Source organism: Neophocaena asiaeorientalis, unplaced genomic scaffold (genome assembly GCF_003031525.2).
Source record: "Neophocaena asiaeorientalis asiaeorientalis breed wild unplaced genomic scaffold, Neophocaena_asiaeorientalis_V1.1 scaffold14, whole genome shotgun sequence".
Taxonomy (NCBI): domain Eukaryota; kingdom Metazoa; phylum Chordata; class Mammalia; order Artiodactyla; family Phocoenidae; genus Neophocaena; species Neophocaena asiaeorientalis.
Genome location: NW_020175192.1, coordinates 5,215,976 through 5,239,678, shown reverse-complemented (window position 1 = coordinate 5,239,678; position 23,703 = coordinate 5,215,976). Strand labels below are relative to the sequence as shown.

At 39.2% G+C, this 23,703-nt stretch overlaps 1 protein-coding gene across 8 annotated transcripts in view; it reads right to left on the bottom strand.

The window, feature by feature from the left end:
* Positions 1–23,703, bottom strand: part of NSD3 (nuclear receptor binding SET domain protein 3) — a 106,106-nt gene that overhangs the window by 59,511 nt on the left and 22,892 nt on the right. For 7 of the 8 annotated variants that reach the window (XR_003005926.1, XM_024765155.1, XM_024765154.1 and 4 more), the window contains exons 2-4: positions 9,764–10,482; positions 1,719–1,790; positions 1,190–1,352 (exon numbers count right to left, since the gene is read on the bottom strand). Coding sequence is in view for 7 of the 8 variants with exons in the window: in XM_024765155.1 (XP_024620923.1) it covers positions 1,190–1,352; positions 1,719–1,790; positions 9,764–10,438 (910 nt within the window). In the remaining variant the exon portion in view is untranslated. The remainder of the gene's footprint in view (positions 1–1,189; positions 1,353–1,718; positions 1,791–9,763; positions 10,483–23,703) is intronic. The other variant, XM_024765157.1, reaches the window with a different exon arrangement.

Here is a 23,703-nt window from a genome sequence, read left to right as displayed (position 1 = left end):
GACAGAAAGTTTAAAATGAGAGAAAAAGAAATAGGTGCAGGGTTTCCCTGGTGGCGCAGTGGTTAAGAATCCGCCTGCCAATGCAGGGGACACGGGTTTGAGCCCTGGTCCGGGAAGATCCCACATGCCATGGAGCAACTAGGCCCGTGTGCCACAACTACTGAAGCCCGTGTGCCACAACTACTGAAGCCCGCGTGCCTAGAGCCTGTGCTCTGCAACAAGAGAAGCCACCACAATGAGAAGCCTGCATCCCGCAACAAAGAGTAGCCCCCGCTCACTGCAACTAGAGAAAGCCCGCGTGCAGCAGTGAAGACCCAATGCAGCCAAAAATTAAATTAAAAAAAAAAAAAAAAAAGAAATAGGTGCAAAGTTGTCACAGACAATAAGGGACTCAACAAGTGAGTTCGCAAAGCAAATATCCAGAAATAAATTCCCAACTCCAACCTTCCTCTGGCTACTAAGCAAGTCCATTCCAAATGCTAAAATCTCAGGAATCTATTCTACAGGTTTTGGTCAAACTCTGGAAAAGGAGTAAAGTTAGAATACATGTTTTCTTAACATTTATTAACATTCCTAAGGTAGGATTCTATGCCATGTAGCTGGCTTCAAACCATACTTCTATTTCATATTGAATTTATAAGGATGTCCCAGTAAATTTACAGATTCAAAAATGGAGTAAAAAAAATTTTTTTCATTAAAAACAAACAAACCACCCTCCGCAAAAAACAAAAAAAATGGAAAGAAGGAGGAAAAAGGCATCTTGCAAAATTTATCAGGATGAAAAGCACTTGTCTGAGTAAAAAATTACTACCCACAGGAGTCAAAGATGAAATAAAAATGTTCAAAGAAAGCTTGGCCCAAATGTCTATTACGCTCATATACGACATCTCGTTACCTATCGGTCTGCTTGCTTTTGGAGGTCAGATTAAGGTTTTTTAAAAAAATAAGTGTGAAAGAAATTATAAAACAAACATAGGGTGTTCTAAGGGAAAACAAGGACCATGTCAGCTGTAGAGGCTCTCTGCCAGTTAAGATGACCTAATTATTGCACTGTTCTTTAAAAACTGATACTGATATGTGTCTGGGTGTCAGATTATATTATCACATATGTATTATATTCATAAACAACATTTTAGATTCACTTTTTTGCCACAACTTTTTACTAATGTCCATTTATGCCTTTTCTTACCTCTTGTGTTAATTTTGGTGTGAACCTCGAGTTGGGGATCACTTGAAACCATACAAGGCCACCAAGGATAGGTTCCCACCTTAGACCAAACAAGATCGCCAACCTGGAACTTAACACCAGCAGACACTTCTGTTGTTGGAACAGAAGGTAACATCGGCTGAACCTGTAGGAAAAGGTCATAAAAAACTTCACTCATACTTTTCTCTGATGCCTGCTATCGGTATCTAGCAAAAGGGAAGAAGAGAGGAGGAAGATAGGCCCCACCCCAAATATTGAAAAGAGGACTGATGGTTTCTGTTGCCTAATTATTGATAAGGCATCTCAAAAATTCACATCTATTAAAAAGTGGTCATAGTTTTGAAAAGGAAAATAATTCGCTAAAAATATCTACCTTTTAAACCAGCTCCAAGATTTATTTCAGTACAACTTCTGAAGTAATAATACATGCTATGTGTGTTCTAATTTAATCACTCTGCTTCCACCTTCTCACACCATGTTTGGTTAGACAGTGTTCACTAAAGCCACTCACCGGGAGCTCCTCTTTCAGTACTGGATCTTCTCTTGGTTTTTCTGATACAGTGTCAACCCTCTCATTTGGTCTCTATGTGAAAAGAATAAAATGGCAGCAAACCAAAGAACAGTGACACACACAAAGAGTCAAAGAAAACTAAACAGCAAAGGGAATAAAGGACATTTATTAGCTGAATAATGTAAGGAGGAAAAATACAACTTACATAGTATGTGATGCTGTGTCTTAACATCCATTGTCCATTCTACACCACAGCTATAGCTCCCATTGCTTACTTTATCACTTTTAAAACTTAACTTGTTGATTTTCATTTTTTTTTAACCTATCAGAGTGCAGAAAAATGGGCACTCTGAGATTGCTAGTAAGATGTAACTTGGAATTCTTCCAGAGAGTCATTTGGTGATATGTATGAAAAGCCTTAAATTTTCAGACTCTGACCCTGCAGATCTACTTCTAAAAGTGTATACTGAAAAAGCACTGATATATACACATACTGATAGATACACACAAAGATAAGCACACCAGTGCTATTTTTAAGAGCAAATATTAGAATTAGACATTAGTCTAGATGTCCAAAAGTACAGAATTCGTTAAATAAATTGTACTACAACTAGATAGTGGAATAATATAAATTTTTAAATGACACGGAAAAATAACAATATAATGTTATTTGAAAACAGCAAATTGAAAAGCAGTTTGTATAGTGTGATTCCAATCTTGGAAAAATAATTTCTTATGTGTACAGAAGAAAAAGACGAGAAGGATACCACCAGGTAATGGAATAAGTGATTTTCTTGGATGTGCTTTTCTATATTTGTCAAATTGCTTATAATAAACATCACATTACTTTTCTAATCATAAACCCCACAAATACGTTATTTAAAAATTGATTTCTACAATCCTTTGAGGAGGCAATTTGGAAGTATCTATCAAAATTCAAAATATGTACACTCTTCAATTTAACAATTATATTTTAGGAACCTATCCTACAGAAACACACAAAGTGAGAAAATCTAAGCAGAGGGATGGTAACTACAACATTATTTCATGTCACTAATCCACATCTATCAAAATCTTCCTACTTTTTTTTCCTACTTTTTATTTTAAAATAGCCTGTATACACCTTGAAAAATATGTGATACATTGTACAATAAATTGATAAGAGTAGTTATCTTTGAGGAACAAGATTAGGGAAGCGGTGAGGGAAGATCTATACTTGTATATTACTTGTGTTTTCTGTAAAAAGCAAATTACTTTTGTAATTTAAAAGGTTTAAAAACTTTTCTTGTCAAAGAACAGAATTTAGTTTAGATGGCTTAAAAAAAGAGAAATATATCCATTAACTTAGCTCTAATTCCACTTAAAAAGTATTGCTAATTCTAGAAGTTACTTAAAATTCTCATTCAATTAATTCAAGCAGTTTAAGACTCTGCTATAAAAACAGTTTTATTAAATAAAAGAAACTGTAAAAACGATGAGGAAATGATAAGTCAGACTCATATGCCAAACCCCAAGTATCATTCATTCATTCAGCAGTGCCTACGACTTTCCAGGCACTGTTCTAGAAGTTGGGTATACAATGTTGTAACAGACAGATAGGATCCCTGACCTCAAAGAGCTCACAGTTGGGTAGAAGAGACAGACATTAAACAAACAAAAACATACACTCATACAATGTAAATGTAAAAAGAGAAATAATGGTGTGTCTGTATGTAGCTATGATATGAAGGTCAGGAAAGGCCTCTCTGAGAAAGTATAATCTGAATCAAAAGGGGGAGTTAATCTAGTAAAAAGTGGGGGAAAGACCACTCCAGAGAGGAGTGGCATGTGTGAAGTCCCTGAGGTTAAACAAAGGTAGAAACTTCAAAAAAGCCATTACAACAGACTTAACTGCCCCAAGGAAGAGGGAGGTTACAAGATGGGAGTGGAGAGGAGGCTACATCACCAGGGCCTTGTAAGTCACATTTAAGTGTTTTATCCTAAGTGCACCGAAAGCCTCTGAAGAGGATTAGGTAGAGAAGTAATACACGGCCAATTTCTGTTTTAAAAGGATCACGTTAGCTGTTACATGGAGAATATTTTGGAAGGGAGCAAGAGGGGAAGCAGAATGTCTAATTAGGAGGCTACTGAAAATATTGGAAATAGCCCAAGTGAAAGAAGTAGTGGCAGCTGTTGGTGGGCACTAAATTAGCTCTGTCAGATGCGTCTGTGGTGGCACCATGACTAGCTAATCCAACAGGACACGCTCACTGAGCAAGGAAAGAAAAATCTATGTTCAAATGGGAATTTTTGTCCTTATCTCTGGTGTAATGAGACAGTTTAAAAATACGGTCCAGGGCTTCCCTGGTGGCGCAGTGGTTGAGAGTCCGCCTGCTGATGCAGGGGACGTGGGTTCGTGCCCCGGTCCGGGAAGATCCCACATGCCGCGGAGCAGCTGGGCCCGTGAGCCGTGGCCGCTGAGCCTGCGCGTCCGGAGCCTGTGCTCAGCCACAGGAGAGGCCACAGCAGTGAGAGGCCTGCGTACCGCCAAAAAATAAAAATACGGTCCACATTTGCGTAGGCCCGTCCGGCAGCGTCATTTCAGTCCACAAACGTAGCTTAAACCTTCACCTCAGCTTCTCATTCTCAAGCTACAGCAGGAGGACAGGACCACCTGGGGAAGTACATATGGAGCCAAGAAAGCGAGTCCTCCTCCTGGGCACATTCAGTCTTCTGATGCTGGGGTGTTAGGGATCTCTGTAACTCTGAGGGCAGATAGATACGGAGTGACTCATCTTTGCCAAACGACAGAACCCTACTGTTGTTAAGAACTCGTCTGAAGCTCAGTAACATTTTTCCCTTTCTGGATTAAAGACAGGATTTCCTCCAAAACCTTTTTATTATTCAAATGTCTTACCTCTTTTTGATTTTTTTGTTTGTTCCATATTGTTCACATTTCCTCCAGGGTGGCTTGAAACACTGTTAAAATCACTTTCAAAGAACTGAGATTTTTTTACACAGTCATTTTAAAAGGCAAGAAATGGCAAGGGAGAAAAAGAGGCCCAAGAAGATTTATTCTAAGCTTTCAAGACTATAAAAATAAAAGAAGAAAAAAATGTCAAAGAAGGATGCTGCAGTGACAGAAAGGGAATATACATGGTAAAATGTGCTAATGCGTGAACAAAACAGTCATACTTACTAGGCATTTAGAGACCTATGACTTGAGCTCAAAAGAAAGGTAAAGAGAGAGAACATAGTATCACAAATACCAATTAGGAAGGGGAGTTTTTAAGATGAAATGGTCAAGGGAAGCCAAATGCTTAGGAGTCAAGAAAAATAAGGAGTCAGAAATTGCCAACAGATAAAATACTGCTGGGTATAAAATCCATTTTCCTTCAGTTGTTCAAAGGATAAGCTTAAAAGAGATTAAAATCAGGGCTTCCCTGGTGGCGCAGTGGTTGAGAGTCCGCCTGCCTACAGTGAGAGGCCCACGTACCGCAAAAAAAAAAAAAAAAAAGAGATTAAAATCAAATAGGGACTGAAGACACCTTTTTTGGTACTAGTAGTGCTGCTTCAGAAAGAGAAAGCATCAGAGAAAAGGTGACAGTGAGTGAGCTCCCCATAGCGTTCGAGTCATCTTATATGCAGGGGACATGGGTTCAAGCCCTGGTCCGGGAAGATCCCACATGCCGTGGAGCAACTAAGCCCGTGCGCCACAACTACTGAGCCAGTGCTCAAGAGCCCGGAAGCCACAATTACTGAGCCTGCATGCTACAACTACTGAAGCCCACGCACCACAACAAGAGAAGCCACTGCAATGAGAAGCCCGCGCACCTGAACAAAGAGTAGCCCCCCCATTCGCCGCACCTAGAGAAAGCCCGAGTGCAGCAAGGAAGACCCAAAGCAACCAAAAATAACGTAAAAAACAAAAAAAAATTAGGGGGAATTGCCTGGCAGTCCAGTGGTTAGGACTCGGTGCTTTCACTGCTGAGGGCCCAGGTTCAGTCCCTGGTTAGGGAACTAAGATCCCACAAGTCGTGTGGTGTAGACAAAAAAAAAAAAAAAAAAAAATTGGTCTTTTTAAAATTAAAACCCAAGAGATTTATCAGGATGAATAATACTCATCAAATCTGGCAGAATTCAAAATCCTTAATAGTTTTCAAAACATTAAGTAAAATCATATTCTCTAAAAGAACCAAAAACTTATGTCATCTTTTAAGGCAGAAAGAAAAATGTGAAGTCCGTAAATTGTTCGTGCATTTTTCTTTTACTTTCTGAATAACTGTAAGTTCACAATGCATATGAACAGTTTCTAAGAATTCTAAGACCTAACACTCTGAGGCTGGAGAACCAAATATAACCTCTAACTTACTGCTAATGGGACCAAACCAGCCATCTGGCTTTTTATAAGTGAAAATGGCAAGCTAAGAGTTAACGAGACTGGCCTTAGTGGATAAGCCCACCAAAGTGCTAGTAGAAGACCAATGTTTGAATAGGGCCTACACTCACATGCCTGAGGCATTACACCTGCCAAGGAGGAAGAAATGCAGAAACATTTCCACATGTTTCTAATTTGGTGGGAGAGAAAACAGCTTAAAGCAGCTTTACAAAATACACAATTTCAGTAGTGATCTCAGGTCTCCTGCTGCCTGGATGTTTGGACACATTTTCATCGTTGAGAAGATATACTTAGGTTGTTCCAAAGAACAGCCACTCTTTAGAAGGCCAAACAGCTCAGAATTGGGAGGAAATACTTGTAGATCAAATATGAAGAAAAAAGGAAAGAAAAAAGAAGTGAAATCTTGAAGTGTATTATTTTAGATGAGATTCTGTTTGCTTTGTTTGTCTCAGAAAAGAACCTATGCGCGAGTTTTAATGAAGAAGTCTACATCTATATCCATATATCTATAGCTATAGCTGTATCTATCTATGTATCTGCAAACCCAGCTTGAGGACAGTCATCCCAGGCACACAGTTCTCACTATGCTTCCCTCAAGCATCTGGGGGAGGGGAGCTGTCTCGTGGTGTGGGCAAACTCTTACGTGGGCTTCTTTCCCGTCTACGCCCGCTACAATGCTGAACACCAAGGGCGTTGGACCCCCAGTGACAACCAGGAGGCACAAGAGCATCAAAAATTAAAGCACTTAAGAACAACTGTCCTGAAGAAAGCAAAAGGGATGTTGTTCAGGTTAAGAAAACCCCATTAAACACATACACAGCTACAAAAAACAGGTTGATTTGGGCACATCCCTTGTCCGCATGGCTTAGCAGAGACACGGCACTAACAACAAGCAGGGCCTCTGGGGGCTCCAGCCCAAAGCTCTACTGTCAGAATGGAGCATCACTTTTATGGCACCATCTCTTAAGCTTATAACTGCCTCCCATGTGTGATAAAAGTTTAATTAATCAAATTCAACTAACAAGAGCTTAGCTTTTCACTGTATTTCTTTGAAAGAAAAACCCCTGGATTTTCCCCCAAAGCTCAACTTTCAGGCAATGGTCTTGGTAACATTTAGTGCAATCAATGCCACTTAACACATCTATACCTTCAGTCAAAGTGACATTCCTTTACCCCAAGATACTGTAAGATCCTAAATAATGAAATATTAAATTATGCCCCACATGATTTACTAAAAAGGAAAATGAACTAAAACTCTTAAATTACATCTAACCATTCTAATTCCTGGATATAACAGTTAACTGAAGGTTTAAGTGATATAAACGGCCAGACATAGCAGACATCCAACAAAGACAGAACTGGCTTTAAAATCTCACTGAAAAGTGACTACTAGAAATATCACATCACTGCACTGAATTTTTTTCCTAGATTCCAATAAAACAAAGAGTGGATACAAAAAATGAACAGACTATCTTCTCCTGCCTCTGCTTCCAGCCCTATTTCTATTCTGTGACATATTTTAAACTATATAATTTAATATTTTTACCAATAAAGGCAAGAAGTCTGGCCTAATAAATAAAATTGGATATTCTCCTATTTGCCAGATTCCCTAGAGCAGAAGCAAGACGGGCCAGCAAGAGGGTTCTTAGGACCTAAGCTAAAAGGAAATGCAGGTTTTATGCATTTTCGTGATTGCTAAGGATCACAGCGCATCACATGTCTTTTCACTGCAGGTCCATGAAAGAACTGCTACAGGGGAAGTCTCTGGAGAGTAAAAAGTTAACTTCTCTCCTTCCACTGATTCATTCATTTAATAAACAGTGTAAGATACTATGTGAGCTAAGTTCTGTGGGGGGCATTTAATAAATGACATAAGAAATTCAAAGGCATTCCAGAAACCACTCAGTTTCAAAGCCTTCATTTTACAGCTGCAGAACTAAGATGGAAGAACTACTAGTGTCCGCAATTACTCTTTATCTCATCACCCAGTTTTATTTTCTTCATAGCACCTACCACTATCTAAACTTAGACTCATTTACATACGTATGTGTGTATTTTCTGCCTCTTCTTAGTAGAATATTAGCACCCTGAAAGTAGGCATCTTTACTTTTCATTCACTGCCCGACTTTCAATTCTTAGAAGAGCGTCTAGCACACATTAGGTACTCAGTTGATATTTGTTAAATGAATAAATAAGAAAACTAGAGAAAAATGAGAAAAACATACTGAAATATCACACTGAGACTTGTGAGAGCCTCGAACCAGTGTGACCTTTACTCCAGAAAAACACCACATTTGAGTTGTGTGAAGTAGTGGAACCCAGCTGCCAAGGAAAAGGCGAGTTGGTAAGATGTAAACATTACTTAGAACAGAAGATGATAAATTAACTTATTCAGGTACAGCAGACAGAAAAGCATACAACTGTCACAAAAATTCATAGATATTCATTTCTTCCCAAATCAATGTCTGGGGACATCTTCAAGTAACACCATGTATTAGAATACTAACTAAAAACTCTTCATTCAAGCTAGCATTGATTTGTTACATACTTTTCTGATTAAGAAAATTAATACTGAAACCTCAGAGATGTTAAAAAGAAATTAGCAGCATGCATCTTAAGTTACCATTAAAGAATGACTTTTATAAAACCTCTACCTGAAGATTTAGTGAATATGTATGAACACTAACTCTGATTTTATAAAAAGAGTTCCTTTATTTACTTCAGGTTATTTTGTGGCAAACACACTAGTAATGAGGGTTAAATCTAAGCTCTACTAGCAAAAGTTGGTCTGGAACAATGGAAAACCAATATCATTAACCATCTTTCTCTGCCCTTCCTCTTCATCTTCAGAAACCAGGAGTTTTTTTTTTGGTTGGTTGGTTGGGTTTTTTTAACATCTTTATTGGAGTATAATTGCTTTACAGTGCTGTGTTAGTTTCTGCTGTGTAACAAAGTGAATCAGCTATATGTATACATATTTTCCCACATCCCTTCCCTCTTGCATCTCCCTCCCACCCTCCTTATCCCACCCCTCTAAGTGGTCACAAAGAACCAAGCTGATCTCCCTGTGCTATGCAGCTGCTTCCCACTAGCTATCTATTTTACATTTGGTAGTGTATATATGTCTATGCCACTCTCTCACTTCATCCCAGCTTACCCTTACCCCTCTCCATGTCCTCAAGTCCATTCTCTACGTCTGCATCTTTATTCCCGTCCTGCCCCTAGGTTCTTCATAACTTTCTTTTTTTTTTTTAAGATTCCATATATATGTGCTAGCATACGGTATTTGTTTTTCTCTTTCTGATTTACTTCACTCTGTATGACACACTCTAGGTCCATACTCCTCACTAAAAATAAATCAATTTCGCAGAAACCAGTTTATTACGAGCAAAATTAAGTGAGGCTATTAAACAAAGAAACATAGGAGGCAAGATTTTTAGTGTCACATGTTTCTAAAATATTTCTTTACTCAGATGATGTCCATTCATTTATTCAGCAAATATTTACTTACCACCTATCATAACATCCCAAGCTCCATGCTAGGGATCAGATGAAAGAAGTTATCAGAAATATTTATATTTGGAGAGATAAAAACTGAAAAAGGTCTCTTGGACTTCCAGTAAATGTGAAATATTACAAATTTTTTCAAAAAGATGTTTCAACTTACATTTTGTTCCTCTGGTTCTAATCTGGGGATTTTGTGTGACTTGCGCTCTTCAGATCTAGATGAATCGTGCTTGTTGCTTTTTTTCCTCTTTTCTTTTCTGCTTTCATGCTTTGACTTTGTGTGCTCACTTGCCTGTACTTCATTTAAAAGGTCTCCACAAAGGGAAGACTCAAACAATTCCCTGCCATTCTGGATAGTTTTGGTTATTTTTAGTTTAATTTCAGGTGAGCCAGTCTTCTTTGGAATCACAGTCTGTGGTACTGAAGGAGGAGGTGGTGGCTGTGGAGGAGAAGGTTTTTCCAGAATTTCATGTGGTCTTGTGTTTGGAATTTCTGAATGGTAATAGTCAGTGGGGCTAAAGTTTCTAACTGCACCAAAGCCATTGGCCGACCCATTGGGATACTGGTTATAGGCCTGGTATTTGGTTTGAGTTTCGTACATGCTGATTGATGATGGGTAGCCATTCGTGAGTGGAGGAAGATCTTCTGTTGTAGGTGGGTACTGAAAGCCTTGCTGCAAGGTAGCTTCGTATGGTGTCTGGCCACCATCTTCAACAATGTCACTGTTGTTATCAAAGGCATCCTCCTGACGGATGTTGGCGGAGTCAATGAGTTGAGGTGGTTGCTGAATTGTGTTTCCCATGATCCCTTGCATGAAAGAGAAAGAGAAATCCATTGTTCTGCTCCAGCATCCTTAACTTTCCCTTTCTCTCATCGGGCCTAAAGTTTTAAAAGAGAGATTAAAAGGTGTTAGTTAACATCCTCAAAGACTAGAGGCTAATCAACTGCAAAAGGATTAAAGTAAAATATTCTGAATCCAATTTTCATATCCAGATTTGCACAAACTAAAATTTTAAAACAGGTAGTCAATATAATTCTGACATAGAGCAAATACTTTTTATCTTAAATGCTTATCTGTGGGCTTCCCTGGTGGCGCAGTGGTTGAGAGTCCGCCTGCTGATGCAGGGGACACGGGTTCGTGCCCCGGTCCGGGAAGATCCCACATGCCGCGGAGCGGCTAGGCCCGTGAGCCATGGCCGCTGAGCCTGCGTGTCTGGAGCCTGTGCTCCGCAACGGGAGAGGCCACAACAGTGAGAGGCCCGCGTACCGCCAAAAAAAAAAAAAAAAAAAAAAAAATTGCTTATCTGTTTGAAACTCAATTACTTTCACAATAACTTGAGTAACAAAATTTTATCCTCTTTGCCATCATGCAAAACAGTTTTGACATTCCTTTCTGTTTCCTAAATTAGAGATTATAAGTCTCAGTTAAAACTGTAAATTGCAAAATAAGCAGTGTCCTGACACATACAAATTAGGTTCCATGTGTGCTTTCCTTAAATCATTCATATTTTATCCAGTGGTTCTGTTATTACAAAAATAATAAAATCTTATTGTAAATATTTTAAATAAAAAAATTAAAAGGCCAAATCCTCTTCCACTCCACCATTCCCATTCTCCTAAGTCATGGATAACCACTGTAAATACTTTAGTGGGTACTCTTCCAAATATTTCTCTACATATTTATACACAAAATGTTTAAAATAGTTTATTCTGTGACTTGCTTATTCAACTTAAAGTATGTCCTAGATATCTTTCTACATCAGCATGTACAGATCACTCTCATACATACTCCACTCTTTCAGTGGTTGCACAGTAAACAACGGTGTAATCTACCCTAACATGTTTAACCATTTGCGTACTGACAATCATTGAGTTGCTCACAACTGTTTGGTATTATAAACAGGTTTACAGGAAACCTTGAAACTGTATCTTTATGCATATATGGATTCTTCCAGGACAGATCTGAATTTTGATAGATACTGCAAAACTGTTTTATAGGCTGTACTATATCAATTTATACTCATACCAGTAGTGTGAGGGGGTGCCTGATTTCCTATACTCTTGCCAGTATCTACTTGTTTTTAATCAGTGGTATGTACAGCAGAATCATCTTTACTTTTACAAAAGGCACATGTCAAGATCTATATACTGATGACTCTGATTCAGTAAATCTGGGGTGAGGCCTAGAGCATGAGTATTTTAAGGCCACATTCCAGCTCACACTGATGCACACTCCTGGCTGGGTCACCGCATTATACGCTCACAATTATTGTGCCTTCTCTAGAAGGTGTCTGAAAATGCCCACACTGTGTAACAAGGTTATAATATGGATAAGCATCTGTTAGGAAATGCTCTAAGACCACTCTGCTTTGTCATAAGGTTTGACAGTCTCACATCTTGAGACAGAGGATTAATGGACTGCCCAGATATTATTTTGAAAATCCTATAAACATTTCTTCTAAAAACCTCTAAGGCTGAGAGGATTTCACTACTGTATCAAGTCTGATGAATTGACTGTAGCTGCTGGAATACTGGGAAGAGGATTCTGAAGCTACAGTCCAGTTCAATTCCATGACCAACTAATAATGTCCACCATCTTGGTTCTAGTAGGATTTACCATAATGATAAAGCAAGTAACCCAGAACAGCAAAGGGAAGAAGGAAACAAAAGCTGACAACACTTTCCAAGGTGTATCCAATTAAACAGCTGTTGTTTATTCTGCTCTTAGCAAATGGAAAGAATTTTAGAAGTTCTAAAATTGCAAACAATGAATATGCGAGCATATAGGAAATCAAACTGCCCTTACTGCTCTATAATGGAGTGAGGCATGGGGGGCATGGGGTGTGAGAGAGCACTCCCGCTTTTTTAGCATCTACTCTGGGCCAAGCACTTTATATGTATCTCATTTAATCCTCAAAACAACTCTGCAAGGTATCTGATTCCTGTCTCCTAGGTAAAGAAAGTGTGTTTCAGAGGGGTTAGGTGTCTTGCTTAAACCCCTATAACCAGGGGGCCGAATTAGGATTTGAATGTAAGCATCTCTGACTCTAAAGCCCAAGACTTTTGCCACTATGCCACTTCCATTTTCTTCAGCTGTAGGTTCTGAGAGGATTTGTTTCTTTCCTTCATGTGCTTTTATTCCTTGGTCACTGCCAAAATAACGACTAACTATTCTATAATAACCACCGCTGACACTTAAAGAGCCCTTACTGAGTGTGGCAGGAGCTGTCAAGCACTCTAAATACAGTACTACATTTAATGCTCCCAACAACCTTCAGCTAGACATTAATGTCAGTTCCCATTACGGATGGGGAAACAGAGGCAAGAGAGGTTATGACTTGCTCAAATGCACAAGGCTAGTCATTAGCTGACAGCTGGGATTCGAGCCAGGCAGTCTGGTTTCAGAGTCTGTGATCCTAACCAGCATACTGTACTGATAATGCTGACAAAGGTTAGAAATCATTTCTTTATATATATAGCTTAAGAGTTGAAACATTACCCTACTCTGACCCTTGGCAAAAATGTATATAGCTCACAGACACTAGAAGGGTATGTTCTAAAATTCCATAAACAGGGACTTCCCTGGTGGCGCGGTGGTTAAGAATCCGCCTGCCAATGCAGGGACACGGGTTCGAGCCCTGGTCCGGGAAGATCCCACATGCCACAGAGCCACTAAGCCCATGCGCCACAACTACTGAGCTTGTGCTCTAGAGCCCGCAAGCCACAACTACTGAGCCCGTGTGCCACAACTACTGAAGCCTATGCACCTAGAGCCCATGCTCCGCACCAAAAGAAGCCACCGCAGGCTTCCCTGGTGGCGCAGTGGTTGAGAGTCTGCCTGCCGATACAGGGGACACGGGTTCATGCCCCGGTCTGGGAAGATGCCACGTGCTGCGGCCGCTAAGCCTGTGAGTCCGGAGCCTGTGCTCCACAATGGGAAAGGCCACAACAGTGAGAGGCCCGTGTACCGCAAAAAAAAAAAAAAAAAAAAAAAAAAAGAAGCCACCGCAATGAGAAGCCCGCGCACTGCAACGAAGAGAAGTCCCCGCCTGCCGCAATAGAGAGCCCACGTGAAGCAACAAAGACCCAACGCAGCCAAAATGTAAATAAATTAATTAATTTTAAAAACTAAAGGAATACTTAATTAAATCATTATCCTGTAGTAAAAGTCAGATGTGAAAAAGAAAATAAAAATAGAAAAAAAAATAAAATAAAATTCCATAAACACACATGGGGCAAGTACACAGAATTCAAAAGTTCTCCAAACTTCCAACTTGAAGGCAAGTTAAATACCAACAATTGACAAGATGCAACCTGTGTTCTTGGTTCTCATAATTGTTGTACACAAGATCAGCTTCCAGATAGTCTCCCCAAATTTTATAGTCCACAGAAGTTTTCAGGCACATGTATTCAGAGACTAAGATTTCTGATGCTTTCGATTTAGTTCCAAACACAAACTTCTAAGAAGTTTGGTATTTTCCCCCTTCTCTTCTCTAGCTCTATAACCAAATATTTTATTTTAGTTTGAACTAAGAACAGAAATAACATTACCCTATTACAATTATAGTATAAGAGTTTACAATTACAGTGTTTTCATATACATTTTTTAAAATTAATTAATTTGGTTGTACCGGGTCTTAGTTGAGGCTCGCCTGCTCCTTAGTTGTAGCATGCGAACTGTTAGTTGCGGCGTGCATGTGGGATCTAGTTCCCTGACCGGGGATCAAACCCAGGCCCCCTGCTTTGGGAGCTCCGAGTCTTAACCACTGCACCACCAGGGAAGTCCCCTCATATACATTCTTATTTAAGGCACAAAACAAGCCTGTAAAGCTGACAGGGGAGGTGTGAGCTTCATTTTTCAGATAACTACATTCAATATTTGCTGAATTTCCCAAGACTACAAAGCTAATTAGTGATTAAGCCTGAAAAAGCAACCTCTTAGCTTCTAATCTCTTCCACAAGATCTCACTGCCAGAGAATATCCAACCACCCACAGACAACATACTATAACCTTAAGAGTCATACGTTCAAAGCTGAACAGACTGTCCTTCCTTAACTCGGCTTTCCTTTCAGACTACCCCAAATCGGCCGTTGCTTCCACTATTTTTCTAGCTTCCCAGGCTAGCAGCCTCAGGTTCACAGGTGACTGATTCTTCCCTCTCTGTGAGGCCGTAAAACTAACCATTGGACAAGTCTAGTCTCTTCCTTTGAGCTCTGATTTGTTCTTTGATCTCTACATCCATGTCAGGCCAGGCACTCATCAGCACCTTATCCTGGACCTACAACGACTGATTTTCTAGATATTTCTCACCTCTAACTACTTCTTCTTTAGTTTCATCTAAACCAAACTGCACTGGGTCTACTCCCATATTAAGACACTCTGAACTCCATACCACACCAAGTCCCTTCCATGCCTTTCAAAATTTTCCATAATCCCACTTTCTCCTACCAATCCAAATTGCATGTGCATGAATGAACTTTTCTGAGCATCCACTGGGCCAAAAATCTGTAAACTGAGGCCTAATATATATTACACATTGTTTAATCCTATGAAGCAAAGTAGCATTCCCATTTTACAGATGAGAAGGAATGGAGCTCAAAAAGATCAAGTGATTTGCCCTTAGTCACGCAGCCAACAGAAGTTGAGTAAAATGGTGAAGCTCAGATCTTCTAATTCCAATACAGAACTCTTTACATGGCAGCTGCCTCATAATATGCAAACTATCCAAACTTCCCATTTTAATCCAATATGCTCCATACCCATAATACAAATACCTGCTTGACAGCTTCTCTCATACCTCACAAGCATCTTAAAATACTTAATAATGAACTCCTAGTTTTTATTTTACTTAAGTGTGTCCTTCCCCCAGTCCCTCTTGTGAGAAGGAGATGAAACTTCCATCTATCAGTTGTCAAAGCCAGAAACCTGGGGATCATGACACACCCCTTCCCCTCACTCTTACTGTTGCCCAATCTGTCAGTGAACTCCCAGAGTCTTACCTCCCAAGTGCACGTCTCACACTTGTCTGCCTCATGCCACGTCTCCAGCCCCTCACGCTGGCCCCTGCACCTCCCCTTGGCTCCTGCACAGCTGCCTCCGCAGTCTCCAGGCTGCTTCTCCTGCCTCTCAGAGCCTACTTCCCCAGAGGACAGCCCCGCCGCCTTTTAAAAGCTAACCTGATCACGTGATGACTCCTCAGATTACAGCAGGGAAAAATGAGCGACAACATGGATGACTCTCACAAAAGTCATTTTGAATGAAAGAACCCAGACATCACGATTCCACTTATATAGTACACAGTGTGATTTCATTTACACAAGGTTCAAAAACAGGATGAAGTTAAAACTAAATCCATGGAGATAGCTGTCAGAACAGTAGTTGCTTTTTTTGGACGGCATGCTGTAAACACTGGAGGGGGGCCATAAGGGAGGTTTTTAAGCTGCTAGTTATGTTTAATTTATTGATCTAGACAGTAATTACATGATTTGTTAAAATAAGCAAAAACAAGCAACAAAATCTTCAATGCCTTCCCAGTGCACTCAAATAAAATCCAGACTATGTATCATCCCAGCAAGTCCCTGCATGGTCAGGCCTCAGTTTACATTTCCAAAGTTATCTACGAACACTCTCCACTGGAAGCATTACACTCCAGGGGCTTCTTTTCAATTTCTCAAATGTGCCAACTTCATTTCTGCAATCGGGATTCTCATATGTGCTGCTCCAGCTTAAAAACCTCTCAGATAGGACTTCCGAGGTCCTCTGCTCATTTTCCTCTGTAAGCCTATTTTTCATCCTTTATAGGACTCACCACAATATGTTATTATTCAGGTATGCATTCGCCTTCTTAGGGTCTGTCTCCCTCATTCCACTGCATGCTCTGTAAGTGCAGGGACCATGGATGTCTTATTCAATGCTGGACACTCAATACTGTTCAATTAACAGATGAATGAGAGTCCCTGACCTCAAAGGGCTTAAAACTAGTACACCTCCACTGACCTGCAGGATTTCTGGGGATATTAGCCTATAACGTAACTTTACTCACCCACTAATCCCTTGTTTGGTAAAAATTTATTACGCTCATTGTAAAAAACAAACAAGCAAACAAATAAAACATTGACACCCATAGTTACATGGTCAACTGATCTTCCGCAAAGGTGCCAAGGTAATTCAAGGGGAAACGATGGTATTTTCAACAGACAGAGCCGGGAAAAAATGACTGGATACCTGTATAGAAAAAGCGAACCTCACCGTTTCTTTACATTATACACAAAAAATAACTAAAATTAGTTCATAAACCTGGTACTAAAGTCAAACCATAAAACTTCCAGAATAAAACGTGGGAGAAAATATACCACTGTGTTAGGCAGAAGATTTCTTAAACAGGACACAAATACCATGAACTATGAAAGAAAAAGACTGATAAAATGGACTTCAAAATTAAAAACTCCTGCTCTTCAAACGTCACAGTTAAGAAAACAAAAAGGTGTGAAAACTAACACAACATTGTCAATCAAGTATACCTCAATAGAAAATTTACAAATAAAAAAATTTAAATGCCAAAAAAAAAGGTGAATTATAGGCAGAGAGAAAATATTTGCAAAATACATATTTAACAAAGAATACTCTTATACTCTTACATTCTAGGAAATGGGGAGAGATCCACTAAGGGTTTTTGCGTAAAAATAAGACAAGTGAAATGACAGTTTAAATATTCATCACTCCACAGGTTACTTACTAATTGCAAACAGAAATATGTACAGGACAGAGCTGTGGCGGGCAGCATTTCAGACAAGTGAGGAGATATGGCGTTACCAGAAGCCAAGCGGACAGGCCTCCTGTGCCTTGTGGTGTGATTCATGAACACATCATCATCTCCGAAGTTCTCTTCCCAGCACTTACACTGAATCTCAAAATGAGGAAACAATCAGACAAATCCAAAACGTGGGACCTTCTCTCAGAAAACTGGCCTCAGCTCTTCAAAAGTTAATGTTACAAACAAAAGGTGGAAAGACTATTCTATATTTTAAAAGACAAGATTTAACAACCAATGCAATAATGGGTGAACTTTGATAAAATCCTGGATTTAAACATACACACGAACATAAAAATAATGTTTTGGAGAAAATGAGAATTTAAAATGTGAACTAGCTACTAAACAATGGAGCTACTAATTTTCAAAGGTATAACAGTGTTCTGTTTATGTAAGAAAATGTCCCTATTCTTAGGTGAGCTATGCTGAAACATTTAAAGTGTCATGTGATCCACAACTTACAAATGGCTTAAGATTTTAAAAGTACATATACCTAGAGTAAAACAAAGGAGGCAAAATGTTAACAATTCACTAATCCAGGTGTTGACCATAATATTCTTTTAACTTTCCTAAAGGCTTGAAATTTTTTAAAGTAAAATGTTGGGGAAAAATAAAAATAATTTAGCTAAGGGGTTAGAAGAAGTATTGAAAAGAAAAAGCAACTGCTTCTTAAGGTGGAAAAGCATGCATTAAATCCTGACACCATATTCTGACCAACTCAGCTAAATGGTTCACTGTATCATATTTTCTGGAAAGTCTAAGCATGAATAGAGCCACACTTTTTCATATTATACCTCCAAAGAGTACAATAATGCAATCAAGAAAGTAGTTTTGATAATGAAAAAAGAAGATATTTTAGGACTATAACTAAATTCCTTTACATAGTGATTTTTTTTTTTTTTTTTTTGCGGTACGCGGGTACACTGTTGTGGCCTCTCCCGTTGTGGAGCACAGGCCCCGGACGTGCAGGCTCAGCGGCCATGGCTCACGGGCCCAGCCGCTCCGCAGCATGTGGGATCTTCCCGGACCAGGCACGAACCCGTGTCCCCTGCATCGGCAGGCAGACTCTCAACCACTGCACCACCAGGGAAGCCCACATAGTGATTTTTATACATACTGCAGTCTGGCGGCCAGCTTTCAAACAGCAGACACACCAACTGACATTACAGAATTAGGAGGCGCTCTAGTGAGTACTGTGGTTGACAGAATTAAACTGCTAGGTTCAAAACCCAGAGCCAAGGCTCCTTAGCTATGTGACTTTCGGCAACTTAATCTCCCTAAATCTCAGTTTTCTTACCCAGAAACCGTGGATACTTTAATTGTCTACAGTGTTTCTGTAAGAAATAAGTTAATCCATGAGCAGTACTTCGGACAGTGCCCCGAGTATAGTTAGAGCCCAGTATCTACTGGCTATTATTACTGTTATCATTCAGTACAATGCTGGGCACACAGAACTTGTGAAAAACCTGATCTCTGACCTGAAGGCATTCACAATCTCTTTAGTATATTAGACAATATAGGATCCTATGGGCAAGACTCATATGTAAACACATTAAACAGAAGGTGACTAAGAATTACATTGTGTGCCATCAGAATCAGAAGACATTTGAGGATGGTGCTCACTGGGGAAGGAGGCTTTTTTTTTTTTTTTTTTTTGGCCGTGCCACACGGCTTGCAAGATCTTAGTTCTCTGACTAGGGATCGAACCCGGGCCCCCCTACAGTGGAAGCTCAGAGTCCTAACCACTGGACATCCAGGGAAGTCCCTCAACCACACATTTTAAAACTCCTCCACAGATGCCACCAAAAACTCTCATACCTTTGTCATTAATAAATCCCTGATAAAGATGTATGTTTTAAATTTTTTGTATTACTAAAGTAATAATAATAATGACTAACATTTGAGGACTTACTCTGTGTCAATGCTACTCTAAATGCTTCACATTTGTTATATTATTTCACTCCTTATAACACCTCTTCGAGGAAATACTATTGCTTCCCCCATTTCACAAGTGAAAAATGAAGGCCAGCATGATTAAGTGACTTGCCCACAGTCAGACATCCTGTAAATGGAGGATTCACACACAGGCCCTCTGTCCCACAGCACTGGCTCTTGGCCAGTAAACTCATTTCTCACCATCCCTAAGTATGTGGAGAAAACAGCAACCCAAACATTCACTTTACATCACACACTTCCCGATCCCGCTGCCCAGAGCTAACAATTTGATGGGAGACTTAGCGAACTAGTGTTCCGCCCATTCTAATATGTACTGCCAAGTAAATGAAACCATCACAGGCAAACAATTTAGGACAAATTCTTCCTCTGAACAATGTTTCCACGTTGGTTTTTGTTTTGTTTTGAGATGAAAGAAATCAGTGAATGAAAAAAAAGAGATGAAAGAAATCAATAAATGAATACTTTTTTCTTAATTTTGTTGAGGCCGTTCACAGACTTTTTTTTGTGTGTGTGTGGTACGCAGGCCTCTCACTGTCGTGGCCCCTCCCGTTGCGGAGCACAGGCTCCGGACGTGCGCAGGCTCAGCGGCCATGGCTCACGGGCCCAGCCTCTCCGCGGCATGTGGGATCTTCCCGGACCGGGGCACGAACCCGTGTCCCCCGCATCGGCAGGTGGACTCTCAACCACTGTGCCACCAGGGAAGCCCCCACAGACATTTTTAAAGGAAAAAAGTGGAAAGTTATCAACTAAAGCTTTAGGTCATTCATTCATTCATACACCAACTTATTCATGAGGGGAGTGATAACAGAAAAGTTTACTTAAGTCAATCTTAGATACAGAGTTAAAAGAAAAAGGAAGCATGTTATGTTTCAGATGAACAGCTTGAAGCTATAAACATCAACTATGTATTCATGATGTGTTAAATGTTTAGTCTAAGTCACTATAACAAATTCTTAAAATGAACAATGCCCTTTGGTAAACTGTACATATTGCAAGATTCCACTTTATAGAATTACATGCTGTGCTGTATATACTTATTTTCCTATGTTTAACACCAGTTTCTTCTCAGTAAGAAAAAAACTTTATATTTTACTATGGATCAAAATCCCTCATATTGACATCATTATTCAGGCTTTTTGGAATCAGAAGTAGTTCTAAAGGTGTCATATAAATTACCTATTTCTGTCTTCAGACCCAACTGCCCCTTCAATACATTCCTAGGTTACTTAATTTGTAAATCTAACTGCATCACTTTCCTGATTAAAACCCTTCAATGATTCCTAGAAAAAGTCAAAGCACTTCAGCCAACAGAGCACGCAGGCCCTCTAAGCAAGGTTTCTATCCGTATCTCCAACCTTAAGTCACTTTTGTACACTAGTAATGTCAGGTTACTGAGAATTACCGTACACACATGATTTCATACCACTGTGCCTTTACTAATGTTATCTCCTATGCCTAATACGCCCTTTTACTTTTTTTTTTTTTGGCTTGACTTTTAGTCATCTTTTGAGCTCAGAAAGTCATTTCCAAGGAGTAGTCACTTAAGTTCTAGGCTAGTCTGAGTAACTTTCCTCTGTGTTCCTAAGATAAAACCTCTTAGAATTAATCACGAAACAATCTGTTTATGTGATTTTCTTAAGAGCAGGAAGTAATTTTATTCATCCATCTGCTCCTAGAACCCAAAGCAAAGGCTCAGAGGAGGGGCTTAATGAACCTTTTAAACTGAACTGTTTAAACTTATGGGAGTTATTACATATAAATGAAATGCTTTAAAGACTTGTTGAGGATCTTGCTGTGAAGAATGCAAGATAATATAAACGCAACTATGGTCTCCTAAGGAATATCCTTGGCAAAATTTGACTGATAACCAGTTACCTAGCCACTACTGAGATTCTCCTTAGTTCTGGGCTACACTTCCCTGCAAGGCTTAAAACCCCAAGAGACTGGCATGAAGTCAAATGAATTTCCAGGGAGAGTCTATTAACCCAACAAAAGACCAAAAGATATCAAAAACTCCTTTATAAGCATATCTATTTAAAACCCTAGTGTTATTAATACTGTAGATCTGAAATTCAGAATGTGGAAGCTCTCAAAATACAATTTTCACAGTCATAGTTAATTGAACTGGCACGAACATGAATCCTCATTTTCCAAATGTATTCCAGTAATTATAATCAATCCTACTAAAATACAAAGCGAATTTGATACATCAACATTAGAAGTTTTACAGCTAAAGAAATATAGTGGAATATAACATGATTCCCACAGCACAGAGGAAGAGGGTGGTCTTCCTTTACCCCAGGATAAATAAGGGATCCAGATGTTTCTTTATGTGAACTGTGCAAGAAATATTTCTCAAGGTTTATGATAAATCCACAGTCTGTGTGTGTTTCTATAGTAACAGGAATGGAGTGCACGCAGACAGTCTACAGTAGTGAACCAGCTATGCTGGTTCTTGAAAACCTGGCATTTTTACTGTTTGGCAATTTCTGCGGCAAAACACTATAAAAATGATACAAGATGTTCAAATATTAGAGTCATTTTGTTTTAAAGCAAAGAATTGAAATTAAGCTTAAGTATATACTCTTTGAGGTGTAACAAGAGAAAGCTATCAAATATAGTCATATACTGATTTATAACTGAATGATCACTAATGTTTGAAAACCAGATCCTGCATTTGAAATCAATTCAATACATACACACATACCCCTCCAGAAAATTTCAACTACAACTCGCACTTAATGACAGAATATGAGGATTTTTGGATGACAGCATCAAGGGAGATTTTCATTTTACTATTTTTTCCCCAAATCTACCCCAAGAAGAAAATGGTAAGGGGAGTTAATTTTTTTTTTTAAATATGGTCCATTATTTTCAGTACTTAGGTTTGCAAGGGTGAAACCAGAGCCTCTATAAAGTAAAAACTTGAAAAAACATGCATAATCTATATAGGAAGAATGCTAAAATCCCCTAATACCAGGGTTTTAAAAAAGACTCCATTCTTCTTGGTTGTATGTTCTATCCATATTTTAAAATCTAATTATATGATCAGAGTGATCCTTTGACTATAAGCCATAAATTCTGTATTACCCGTTTTGTCTTTCATAATTTAAAAATTGTTTAATTGCTAGTAATGTAATAACAAAGGTGTATTGTTTAAAAAAACAGGTATATTATTTTGTTATACTTATCTATTTTAAATCGGTAAATCATTCACCCTTTTTGGAAATAAGAGATAAATATTTTTAAAGAGCCCAAAAACACACCTTTAAAAATCAGCAAACACAAACTGCTACTAAGTATCAACAAGATGCATATTACTCTAAAAATTAATATTCTTCTTTCAGAAGCCTTTCTACATTTTAACTTCACCACACACACAAAAAAAGGGGGTAGGGTTATGGAAAAAAGAAAATCAACCACTTGGTTCTAAGAACTTGACCATGCCTCTACAACATCAAAAAGGAAATGAACAACAATATTCACCTTTTGTTTACTAAAAGTAGCTAGAATTGATAGCATCGAATCTGGCTCTGTTATAGACAAAGAGCAATAACTGAATTTGGTACAGTGACTACACAACTCAACATCAATCTTTCAAACAAAACGTATCCTGCTTGAAAATTCTTTTTTTTTAATAAATGTATTTATTTATTTTTGGCTGTGATGGGTCCTCATTGCTGTGTGCGGGCTTTCTCTAGTTGTGGCGAGTGGGGGCGGTGGTGGGGAGTACTCTTTGTTGCGGTGCGCAGGCTTCTCACTGCAGTGGCTTTTCTTGTTGCGGAGCACGGGTTCTTGGCACTCGGGCTTCAGTAGTTGCGGCTCACGGGCTTAGCTGCTTCGCGGCATGTGAGATCTTCCCAGACCAGGCCTCGAACCCGTGTCCCCTGCATTGGCAGGCGGATTCTTAACCACTGCGCCACCAGGGAAGCCCTTTTGAATCATTTAAAGAGGTTTACTGCCACTCTGGTTGAGGCTAACTCTTTGAAAGTTTAATGCAAAAAAAAAAAAAAAGTGCAGGGAATTCCCTGGCCATCCAGTGGTTAGGACTCCTCGCTTCCACTGCCAGGGGTCTGGGTTTGATCCCTGGTCAGGAACTAAGATCCCGCAAGCCACAAGGTGGGCCCCTCACCCCGGCCCCCCGTCAAAAAAAGTTTAATGCTATGATTTAGGGAAAAACATTTTATTTTCTGAACTATATTTCAGCAATTACACTAATAAAACATCAATTCTCCAAATGATACAAAAGGCTTGCAGTATTGTAGTATGTTAAATAAATGTTCTATATTAGTAAACCTTATATGGATATCATGACTTAAAGGTACTTTCCGAT